The sequence below is a fragment of the Aethalodelphis obliquidens genome, unplaced genomic scaffold (assembly GCF_003676395.1).
Source record: "Aethalodelphis obliquidens isolate GAN/ISIS:26980383/991018 unplaced genomic scaffold, ASM367639v1 scaffold19, whole genome shotgun sequence".
NCBI lineage: Eukaryota > Metazoa > Chordata > Mammalia > Artiodactyla > Delphinidae > Aethalodelphis > Aethalodelphis obliquidens.
In genome coordinates this window covers 25,191,616-25,203,859 of record NW_020837963.1, presented here as the reverse complement: position 1 = coordinate 25,203,859, position 12,244 = coordinate 25,191,616, and the positions used below count along the sequence as shown (strand labels likewise).

Genomic DNA, 12,244 nt, shown 5'->3' with positions numbered 1-12,244 from the left:
GCCATGGCTCACGGGCCCAGGCGCTCCGCGGCACGTGGGATCTTCCCGGACCGGGGCATGAACCCGTGTCCCCTGCATCGGCAGGGGGACTCTCAACCACTGCGCCACCAGGGAAGCCCAGTATACCAGAATTTGCTCACCAGTTTTCCTGTTGATAGAGAGGGAATTAGGGTTGTTTTTGTTTTGGGCTGTTATGAATAAAGCTGCTATAGATTTCTTGTGCAAGTCTTTTTTGTGAGCATATGTTTTCATTTCTCTTGGCTAAATACCTAGCACTGGGAAGTCGAATTAGAGCAGGTTTAATTATGGATTAAAAGTTGCCAGTCTTTTTTTTTTATGTATAAGAAATTTTTATGTATTAGAAATTGCCAAACTTCTTTTTAGAGTTGTTGTACCATTTCACACTCCGTCATCTGTGTGTGAGTGTTCTGGCTGCTCCGTATCCTGGGCAACCGTTGATGTTATTAGTCTTTTAAATTTTAGCTCGTCTGGTGTATGGTAGCAGTAGTTTCTCCCTAATGGCCAATAGTGCTGAGTACTTTTCCACGTGCTTATTCTTCATTTGCATATCTTTTTTTGAAGTGTCTTTAATCCTTTTGTGGTGTTTTCTTTTTTTTTTTAAATCAGTATTTGTTTCTTTATTTCTCAACCATAGAAGCTCTTTATATATTCTGAATAACAGTCCTTTGTCAGATATATGTTTTGAAAATATTTTTTTCCAGTCTATGGCTTGCTTATTCATTTTCTTAGTGGTATCTTTTAGTGATCAGAAGTTTCTCACTTTGATGAAATCTAATTTATTATTTTCTTGTTTTATGGTATTTTCTTTTTTCTGTCTTAAAAACTTTTCCTACTCCAGGTTATGGAGATGTTCTTTCTTCCAGCTGGATTATGGTTTTAGCTTTTACACTTAGGTCTGTGATCCATCCCTAATTTAATTTTTGTGTGAAGTATGAGGTAAGGGTTGAGGTTCACGTTATTTTCCCGTATGAATAGCAAGTTGTTATTGCACCATTTGTGAAAGGGCTTTCTTTTCTCATTGAATTATTTTGATGTCTTCATCAAAAATCAGTTGCTTGTAAAAGTGTTGGTCTATTTCTGGACCTGTCTGTTCTATATTGTTGATCTGTTTGTGTATCTTTGTAGTAATACCACACTGTCTTGATTGCTTTAGCTCTATAGTAAGTCTTGAAGTCATTTATTTTTCTTTTTTCAAGATTGTGTGGCTGTTTTAGGTCTTTAGCATTTCCATGTGAATCAGCCTGTCACATCTTATTATTTATTTGTAAATTGTTTATTAAATGCCTGCTGGGATTATGATTTGGATTGTATTAAGTCTGTATATCAATTTGGGTAAATGGATGCCTTAACGGTGTTGAGTCTTGCATTCCATGAACATGGTACATCTTTCTGCTTGGCAGTGGGCTTGGCTCTTCAGAGGGAGTATTATGGTTGAGATAATACGTTAAGGTGCTTAGCAACCTTAGTCTGGCATTTATAACAATTCACCCTGTAATGTTACTGTTTACTACTTGTTCCACTATCACAAAGCTTTATAAAGTGCTCTCTATTTGTGTCTCATTTTGCTTGGCTTGGAGCTTGGCCATGGTCATACCTCTAGCAAATGCCTGGGCAGGTTTGGAACGAGCTCCTTACGACTCTGAAGTCCGTGCTTGTGCGTGCATGTCGCGGGAAGCCAAGAGTGGTGAGCCTTGCATTGTATTTCTCTGCGTTTTGAGGATGGCCTTACGTATTGGTAGGTTAAAGTTAGAGTCTCCAACAACAGAATTTATTCTGAATGGTTTAAGCAGCACAGGAATGTATAAGGATACAGTAGTTCACCGTCTCTCTGGAAGAGCTAGACTCTGCGTTTGTATACGTGTGACACACTGTGGCTTCTCTTGTGAAAACATCGCCCTGTCACACCTAGTAGTCGACCCCAGAGTGCTGCCCGTGCCCACTCTGCGAGGACTTGGGCCTCTGCCCCTGCGTCTGTCAGAGGCGTTTTCCCTTCTCTACCTGCTCCCACGGCTCACTCTGACCCAGGTGAGCAGGGGCACGTCTCAGGGAAGGAGCCAGGCCACTCACGACCTGGTTACGGGAGGGCTGGGAACGGGAGGTAGTGAGCATGGGCAAATCAGCAACAGTTTTGGGAGCCATAAACGGTTCCCCAGCGCATCTGTCTGTGCATTCTTAGATTTTTCTCTATTGGCAGTAAAATGAAAACAAAACTCCATGAGAATCTAGATCTACGTTATACATTCTCAGCTAGTATTGAAACCAATGGGTGATCATGTGTCCCCATGTTCATATCTGTTTTAATCTGTTGTAACATGGACTCCAGACGCAGAACAGGTCTGGGTCACGTTTCTTCCGCTGACCACTGCGTGGCCTCGGGCAAGGAAGGCACTGCTCACCTCTCGGCGCATAGCTTTCTCACCTGTGAGCTCAGAGAATTGCAGTGTCTAATTAATAGTGCTATTCTAAGGTATTCTTTTAAGCTGCTGTACACAAAGTATGTAACATATGCTTGGTGTACAGTAAATACTCAAAAACATGACCTGTTTTATTTGCGTTCACCTTCACATATGCATTCTGTGTGCAGATCGCTTACATGTACAGAGAGCTTCACCTTGTTCTGTCTTAGAGAAGCAAGCAGTTACACAGGGTCAGTGGGAAGAGCTCTGACCTTTTAAGATACCACAGTGTTCTCGCTGTTCTACAGGGAGGATGTCTGGTGATAACAGAGTAGCAACAGTCCTCGCTTCCTACAGAGATTTCATGTTTATCAACTCAGACAATTGCCGTTGAGCTGTTATTGGCTGCTGTACCTTGGGGTCCACTTTCTGCCATGTCTTGAGGACAAGCCGGCAGTCCTGCACGTGGCTGTGTGGTGACCAAGGGCAGAGCAGAGCCCCATCTGCTGTTCAGGATGTCGTTGCTTCGCCTTCTCCGAGGCCTCGCTTGAGGAGCTGCACGGTTCTCGCTGAGCACTCAGCAGCAGAGGAGGGAATGTGGGCAGCCTCTGTCCTTGGACCAGACTGGCTAAGAGGCCTTCCAGGGCTGGAGCTGCGCCGCCTCGCGGGGCTCCCGCCCAGAGCTCGTGTCCTGGTCCTGATCTTTTGGCCGCACTTCCGTGAGGACACCGTCTAGAGTTTCTAGAACGGGGCTCTGGCTCCCAGGGCAGCTTGGTTCTGGTTTTATTTTGTCCCATGAAATGAGCAGCATGGGGTCAGAGAGCATGTGCCTTTCTCTGCTCTCCTTTCTCTGCTCTGCGTGTGACTCACATCTCACCCTTGATCAGGTGTTGCCTCTGAAGAAAGCTTGCGTGCGAGTGAAGGCCTGTGACCTCGTCACGGGTGATGCTCCCCTTTGCAGGACGCATTAAAGTGGTTGCACGGGGCTCAGCCGTCCTGTAGGCCCCCAGGCGTGCGTGCACCTGGGCCGTGACAGCCCTGGGTGGCGAGGCTGCTCCCGGGCAGCTCTGCGTTGGTCCAGGGAGGGCAGGGCTCTGGTCTCAGCTCTTGGTCAGCATGTGGTGGGATTTCTGCTTGTTCATACAGTCCTGCGAAGACGTGCGCTGGGCTCCTTCCCTGACCGCATTCCACGTTCACTGGCTCTCACCCCTCCTTTCTCTGGACGTCTCTCCCCTCCCTCACATTTAATGCCCTTTTCCTGTGCAGTTTCCGGCCTCGGTTTTCTTAAGTTCCACGGCTCTGGTTTCCCATTTTCCTAGCGGTTTGTTTAATCAAATCAGTGGAACCCTTGCCTCGTAGCTGTCTCCCCATCGGTGACAGGGTGCTGTCCTGTCCACCCCAGGCATCTCCCCGTCTCACCATTGAGACAAGCTCATTTCTCTGTCTCAGGAATGCAGGTGGATATAGTAGTGCCCTCGCCTCAGCCAGACGCCCGAGTCAGCTGTGTCAGGGTCTCCTTCCACCCCTGAACCCAGTACTTAGCTCCACGAGGCTTCCTTTATAGAGCAGCAGATCTGAGGGATCTTGACTTGTTGTCCTGCATTGGTTGGCATATAGTAATTTTAAAAATCTTTGATCTTTTCAGAATACATTGAAAATGAATATATGAAGCTCAGTGTGATAAGTTTTAAAAATAGCACCGAACACCTACCTCTTATTGGAAAAGTTGGCCTTTCTTGGAAAACTAATATTTTTGATGGCTGTATAAAGGTAATTTTTTTTTTCTTAAAGTACCTGGTTTCTGTATAATAAATGTGTCTGTTGATGTATATGTATGATGCTGCTTTGAAAGTCCTAGATTTATTGTTCTGGTGTCTGAAGATTTGTGCACGTCCTCTTAGCCAGTGGCGATCAGTTGATTGATTTATCCAACGTGTATTGAGGGCCTTTTGTTTTCCACTGGGCATGGTGGAGTTGGTGCGTAGGTGGCGCGCAGTGCGTTGCTGAGCGGTGTTGATTGCAGCCTCTGTTCCCTCCAAGTCCTTCTGGCTGTTCGCTTTGTGGAGAAAGAGTGGAGCCATAGGTTGGACCAGGCAAGTAACATTTACTCAGAAACATCTTAATTACTTCTCAATTACATCTTAGGACACCAACTTAAAGTTTATTGCAGTTATAAGTTCCAGCATACAGATTTTTCCTTGAACAGTTAAATCAGTTTTTACCTCTATCACAAACCAGCCACACGGAGGGGAGGGAGGATGTGGTGGCCGGGGACTGGCGGGGGGGCGGCGAGGAGGGTTCTCACGCAGTCTCGCTTCTCCTGTGATCCCTGTGCCTGTGGGTGCCCTGGTTGTCACTCCTCTCCATCTGTGTGTTGTGGGACGAACAGGATTTCCACAGGATGCATCTGCTGTGGATGCAGAGGGCCCCAGTTAAGCTGGCTTAATTCTGCCTACAAGCATGGATGCCTTGTGACAGTGACTAGGGGTGGTGGCTGAGGCCAAGAGCAGCGTTGTTGTTGAGCGTGAAAAGCAAGCACTTCAGTGTCATTAAGGATTCTCTCTTGATCCTCTTGCTATTTGATATACTGAGATGTTTTATTCTGTTTATTTGTGAACAGTTGTTTAAACCTTGGTAAAGATTTATCGCATACAAAGGAATATTATTTCATGTCTTCAGGAGCACAGACCTGACTTTTTAAAGTGGATTTAGATGAGTCTTACAAAAACACGTGCTAAAATGTTGAAGTCACAATGGACCTTGAGGACCTAGAAAGGCAAAATATCAACATGGCAGACTTAAAGGGTCAGCATAATATAAAAATAATATAATTTGTTTTGTGTTCCTTGGTAATCGAGAAGCAGATATTCAGTTCCCACTGTGGGGTGGGAAGGGAAGCGTTGTAATCGTACAGGAAACAAAGCTTTATCCCAGCTCTGACCATTGGAAAGGCAGTCTCTGCGTTTGTTGGTGCCGGTTGCTACGCGCAGGCGCAGCAGTTCAGTGATGGCCAGAGCTGACCTGGCCGCCCTCCCCACCTCCCCGCCACACCCCGTGCAGAGGACTGTCACATGCTTGTCACATGCTGTTCCTGCTTCCTGTAATTTTGTTCTCTTCCCTCTTCTCCCTCCTCTTTCACTTAATCCTTCATGACGAGGCTCCATCTACATTTATTAAGTCAGGTCTAATTGGCCATTTTATCCTCACACTTACGAACATCTGTGTTTATTTTGTAGAGTTGCTCTGTAATGGACTTAACTCTTTTGGAAGAATATGGGAAACCCTTCTGGTGTTTCAGTTCCCCGGTGTGCATGAGACCCTCTCCCGGGCCCTCTGACGGCCCTGCTTTCTTGGGGGAGACGTACCGTGTGGACTACGCAGACGCGGAGGGAAGGGTGCACTTGGAGCTGGTGTGGATCGAGGAGACGGGAGAGTACTTTATCGTCAGCCTGGCGCTCTACCTGCGGGTGGCAAAGATAAACCACTGGTTTGGGACCAAATACTGAGCATTAGCAGTAGGCGGCAAATTATTGTTGCTGTTTGTTTCTTTTGGACTGACTGGTTTTGTTCTTGGTGTTTGTTGGAAGTTAAAATAAAGCAGTAGTCTGTTCGATGTCCTCTTATTTCACACTAGAAATCATGATTTCTGAGTCATTTTAAAGTTAAGGTTAGAAGATTAAGTTAAATTTTAAAACCGTGAAAATAGCACATCACAGTGGAAATTCATGTAAAAGAAAAAAGATACTTGCTTCTCTTCTGCACTTACACTTTAAAAAAACAAGAAAACGGATCAGACTGAAAACAGATCAGTTTTCTCTTGAGGGTGTGTGTGTGCGCCTGTGTGTGTGTTGTATACGTAGGGTTTTTTCTTTATTGGTTAGAGCCCCAAATAAAGAAATACATTTCAATGTGAACTTCATGGTATTCATTAAAATTAGAAAGTGCTGTATTCATGGCATTTAACAGCCACAGTAGTGTTCAATAAAGCAAAGTAAAATAGACAGGTGACCTGCTTCACAAGGAAAGATGCACCTGTAACCATCAGAGGACGTTGTTATCCCTTAGAAGAGCGAAGCGTGACGCACATGCAGTTCAGACACCCAGCTCTGCATCCGTGGGACAGGGAGGGAAGGACGCTCCCTCTGCAGAAGTGCTTTCGGAGGATCCGGAGACACCTGGGGTTCAAATGGAGGTCACATCCACCTAATCACGTGTTTCAGGGATCTGGTTCTAAATTTGTTTGAGATTGTATCGATTATCTTTTTCTGTCATATTTTTATCTCCCACTTAAAGTTGTTCTCAGAAGTGATCGTTGAAATGCCGTGTTGCTCCCACAGGGGCATACACGATTAAACTCCACCCCCCTCTATCTCTCTTCTTCTCTTATTGAAATATCAGTTTTCTCTTGAGAGGTGTTTGTGTGTAGAATAAAGAGCTTGAAGACAGCAATAAAAGAAAAGGTTCTCAACCAAAGAAACGTGAGAGTAAAAAGGATCCCTGCTCTGAAGCAATCCTCACCCTCCCGCCGTCCTAGGTCTTGGGCTGCAGATGTTGGGGAGGGAGAAATTTGAGATCCATGTCAGACACTGAGAGCACGGGGCGATGCTACTTCGTGGTCTTGCCAACAAGGGGATGTGGAGCCCCTGCCCCACCTGAGTGGCATTTGGGGGGTGGAGAGGCAGTGGTTTGAGCCGTGAGCTCAAGATGAAGGTAGAAGAGGACAGGATGCCCCGAGAGGCAGGTGGCAGAAGCCATGCGTCACCAGCAGGACTGAACTGGAAACAACCACAGAATATAGTGTGGGGTGACTCCTTGGACTCACTGGGTTAGATGGTGGCGGGACTAGATGTCCTAGAAAATAGTAGTAGAAGTGAGGTAGCCCTGGAGAAAGAGTGCTGCTCTCTTTATCCCCGGTTGAATGGTATTTGGATGGAATGGGAGCCGGGTAATTCACGTTGGTAATACCGTGGGGAAACCTGTAGGCGGGAGCTCACAGTTACAGCACTTGTCTGCATCCCAGTCGTCTGGTCCAGGTAATGCAGCGCCAGGCTCATAATCCATCCTCAGTAGCTGTTGGTTACATCCATGGAAACTACTATAAGGGATATACCAGCAGCAGTGGGAGCGTGCAGGAAGCAGAGATTGATGGGGGTGGGAGTCCTTCCCATCTGAGCTAGCTTCTGAAGGAAGGTTTATCGGGTGGTGTTGGGGGAGGGGTGAACGAGGTAGTCACCATCATGGCGCCTTCCCAAAGCCATGCGTGCACACCACATGTCACCAAGTGATGCTGGAGGGCTCAGCCTGGCCCCCACTTGCCCTTTCACGGGTCTGGGATAATGTTCAGCTTTGTAAAGCTGTTATTTGTCTTCATATTTCTAAAATAATCTGTGGCTGTTTCTGGATTTGTCAATTTTGGCGTATATTGACTTACAGTAGATAAAATATCTCTCTTTTACACCAGCTGCTTCCCCTCTTGCATCATACCAGATGATTCCTGCAGTTGAAAATACGTTGTTGTGGTTTGTTGCTGTCTATAATGTTGTTCCCAGGGATGCTTCTCTCTTTTACAACTTTTTATTTTTCTTGGATTAGTAATTGCCTTCTTTTTCTACTTACATGGTTTTCAACGAACCTAAAATTTTCCTTAACGATCTGTCCAGTCTTTCATATGTTGGTCAGTGTTTCAGTGTTCACCCCCAAATGCTTAAACATGTCAAATAATCTCTAAATTCTACTACCTCTCCCCGCCCAGGCTCATCCCCTGAGATCTGCCTTTGTTTGCTTTAATCTAAACTTCTCTCTAGCCCTACTGGACAGCCCACATCCTGGGAAGTTTCCTATGTGAATCCTGCCTTATGGAACGTTGTCTTCATTCTTGATTTAAAGTTGACCCTTGAACAGTGCCTATGTGGACCCTCTACATAGTTGAAAATCTGAGTATAACGTGAGGTCAGCCCTCCATATCTGAGCTTCCTCAGTATGAACTGATTCAACCAACCTCAGACTGGAGTGCAGTCGTATTTACTGTTGAAAAAAATCCAAGTATAAGTGGATGCGTACAGTTCAAACCAATGTTGTTCAGAGGTCAGCTGTATATCCTTTCTTCAGTGGCATGCGTTCTGTCGGTCTCTAAGAAAGTGACACAAGAGATGCATTTGGGATCCATGAATTTCTGAGAACGTCTGTTAGATAGTTTCATTGGGTACAGATTGTAGCAGGAAGAATATTTTCTCTTAGAACCTGGAGGACATTTTGTCGTGAGCATTTATCCTGTGGTTGCCCTTGACATATATGACGCCATTTTGGTTGGTCTTCCTTTACATGTGCTCTGTTCTTTTTCTCTTCTCTCTGGAAGCTTTTGGAATTTATGCTCGGTACCTTGGAGTGGGTCTTTATCCTTCATTATGGGTCATTTTAATCTAAGAATTTGTGTACTTCAGCTATGGGTTAAAAAAATCTGTCAGTGTTTTCTCTTGTATTTTTCTGTAACTTTTATTAATCAACTATAATCCTTTCTGGGTGGATCCTGTGAAGTCTCTTATTTTTTCCATCTTCTGTCTCTTAGTCCTTCGTTGTGCTTTCTGTAATAGTGTCTCAGTTTTATTTTTCAACCCTTTTAGCTAATTTTCTTTTTTATTTTGATGACCAGGATTTTACTTTATACGAATTTTTTTCTAGCTCCATATAAAACACTCTGTACCTGCTTCATAAATGCAGTCTCTTCTCAAAGGCAGGGGTTGGCAGACTTTTTCTGTAAAGGGACCAATGGTAGTTTTGGCTTTTGTGGAACGTACGGTGTCTGTTGCACCTACTCTGCTGTGCCGTCGAGCATGAAATCAGTTGCGGACAGTACACAAGTGAAGGGCCCGTGTTCCACAAAACCTTGATTTACCAACCAGGCTGAATTTGGCCTTCAGGCGGCAGTTTGCAACCCTGCACACCAGTCTCTGGGGTTATCAATTTTAGTTTTCAAAACGTTTTCATCTTCACCATTTGGCAAAACTACAGCAAGAATCATCAGCGCTAAGTTAGTGGGTGAAAGTTTGATGAGAAACAGGATACTGATGTAGTCTCAGAGTATCTTGCCACAAGATACGTACTGTTAACAAAGGAGAGGACAGTCAGTCCACAGTGGAGGGACCCAGAAAGGCTACATCCCAACCCAGTTTCCTGTCGGCCCGTGCTTCCCCCTCTCCGCTTCCCGTTTGCTGTGGTGGGGTGCCGTGCCCTGAGGAAACGCTCTCCGTTCTGCCGGGGCCCCAGCGCCTCATGCCTCTTGCGCCCCTGCTCCTGCGTGTGCAGCCTCTGCACCCCGCCTGGGCCATGTGGGTCCCGCACCCCGCCTGCTGCAGGAATGGACGTGGGGGAAGGTGGGATTTCTCAAGGGTTAACATACTGACACTGTGTTAGTTCTGCATGTCGTGAATGTCCACAGATTCTGCTCAGTATAAATAAGTTAGCCCTGTTGGGGTCTGGCCATCTTAGTATTATATGTATTGAAATTACGGTATCAGGCACGAAATAAAAGCATTTGCTAATCATAGTCCTTTGTCAGGAAGCCTCTTTGTCTGCAAAGCGAGAGGACTTATGCTGGGATATCTTAAATACAAAGGATCCAGGAGCAGGGCTCGTTGAGTTGAATCAATTCAAGAAGAGTAACGGGTGCAAACCCTTCCTTATGCAGTTGGCAAAGGAAACAAGTGTGAGTTACACACAGAGAAACGTACCTACCACTAGTGTGCAGTCAAAGAGACATACTTTTATTTGAAGTATACTCCACATGTAAAATCTTGTCAGATTTAAAATCAGACCAAAGATCTGACTGGCCTTTGCAAAGATGATTTTTATACGTGACTTGACAGTTGTCTATTATTTTTATTAACATCTCCTTATAAGTCTAATGGTTATAACTGCTGCAGAAAGAAAATGTTCACACGGGAAGGTCACTCTGTGCAAAATGTTTTTCCAGTGTTTGTAGTGTAAAGAAATGTGCCTTTAAAAAACTGCATGCAGAAGTGTTGGTCTTACACACTGCGTGTATTTTGTACATGGAATAATATGGCATCCAGCTTCAGCACAGGGCGTCTTTTGTGGTCTCCTGCGGTTTCAAGGAGTAACACGTGGATTTTCTATGAGCTTCCGCTAGGCAAGCCCTGGGCTGCAGACGCCACTGGGACTGAAAGCCATGCTCACTGAGCACAGCAGAGTAGGGCTCAGCACGAGGTGGGGTGGAGCGGGTGGGTGGTAGGATGCCGAGAGGAGCGAGGGGCTGCTGTGGAGTAACATAGTAAGGCATGGTCAGGAGCGGCTCCGCGATGCATGTCCCACTGCTGGGAGGTTGGGAAAGGGAAGGGCTGGTCTGGGGCCACAGTGGGCTAAGAGGCCAGCTGTAGACAGTGATGGGCCCTTCAGCGGAGCAAGAGAAGCCAGCTGCTCAGGCGGGGACTCGGACTCACACACGTATCATTTCAGGTGCACGTAAAATGCCGCTTTGTCCCTGAAGATGACACACAGGATGAGTGCGTCCTCTGAGAAATGTGTAGAAATTGGGATTTGCTTTCGGAAGGTGGGATTTTAGAGTCTTCCTGAACTGGCTCAGCCTCAGCCCGGACTGCTGACCTTAGTTAAGCCTCTCACTTCACTTCCCAGCCTCTCAGGGGATACAGTGAACTCCAGGAACTGCACCAAAGGCAAATGTGTGTTTGCTGATTGACATACAGTCATGTGACTGAGTCACAGTGAAATGGGTGTAAGACACACATTCATTTTTATGTGTCTGCTTCAGAAAAGTGTCCACGGACTTGAGATGAGACACCTGTGATCTGTCACCGACTTAATGCTGCCTGCGGAGAAAGCGAGCAGTTCACCGTGATGAATAATAACAACTTCCGTTTACAAAAACTGGGAGCTTATCGTGTGCCAGGCACTGTGCAACAAGCTTTACCGGTACCTTTTGAAGGAAACCCTGTGGGGTAGATGGTACGATAGTGACATCATCCAGTGAGGAGTGAGGCTCAGAGGTTAAACACCCAGAGGTGCACGAAGCCGGGACCTGCCTGTGTCTGAAGCCGGCGGCCTCACCTGTGCCACATCCGCGGACTGTGTTCTGCCGTGTGCCCCGCTGCTCCGGGAGGTATAAGCACCATCGGGGACATCTAACACTTGAGAAAATGCCGTCAAGTAGACAGCATCACGTAAATAAGTACGTGCAGTGAAGCCAGTCCTGCCCGACAGGGATACAGCTGTTCAAAGGGGTTATGCCTTCAACCAGTGAAACTGGCATGTACCCATGTGAACACTAAGACTAACCCAGTCACTCTGAAGAAGCCAAGGAGCAGGGCCTGCTCTCCCACGAGGAAGGCTCGGCGTAAAGCCGGGAAGTATGAGGGTGCCCCTTGGTGCAAGGAAAGAAGGGACAGCCGGAGCAGAAGGCAGAGCCTTCCCAGACTCTGTCAGAAACAGATGCACACAGACACGTGTTGATGGTAAAGGTGGCATCAGGGCAGAGGAGGAGAGGGGACTTTAATGGCTGACGCTGGGACAACTAGGTGGCAGTCTGGAGGAAAGAAAAGGAACCCACCCACACCGTGCCCAGAAACACATTCCCGCTAGACTGTAGACCTAAGTGTGAAGAGCAAAATAAGAAAGCCTCTGGGAGACAGTATGGGCATCCTACAGCTCGAGAGCAAAAAGCAGACAAACAACCCCACATTACTTGCTTTAAAAAATGGGTGGAAGCCTTGATAGACATTTCTCCGAAGAAGAGATACAGATGGCCAACAGGTATGTGAAAACGTGCTCAACCCGACTCATCAGGGAAATGCAAA

The 12,244-nt window shown here is 46.3% G+C and overlaps 1 protein-coding gene across 2 annotated transcripts in view; it reads left to right on the top strand.

Moving 5' to 3' along the window:
• The window catches only part of FBXO15 (F-box protein 15), a 34,666-nt gene extending 28,632 nt beyond the window's left edge, over positions 1 to 6,034 (top strand). For both annotated transcript variants that reach the window (XM_027118757.1, XM_027118756.1), the window contains 2 exons: positions 4,063 to 4,187; positions 5,654 to 6,034. In XM_027118757.1, the coding sequence (XP_026974558.1) occupies positions 4,063 to 4,187; positions 5,654 to 5,923 (395 nt within the window). In that variant the 3' untranslated portion in view covers positions 5,924 to 6,034. The remainder of the gene's footprint in view (positions 1 to 4,062; positions 4,188 to 5,653) is intronic.
• The last annotated feature ends 6,210 nt before the right edge of the window (positions 6,035 to 12,244 follow it).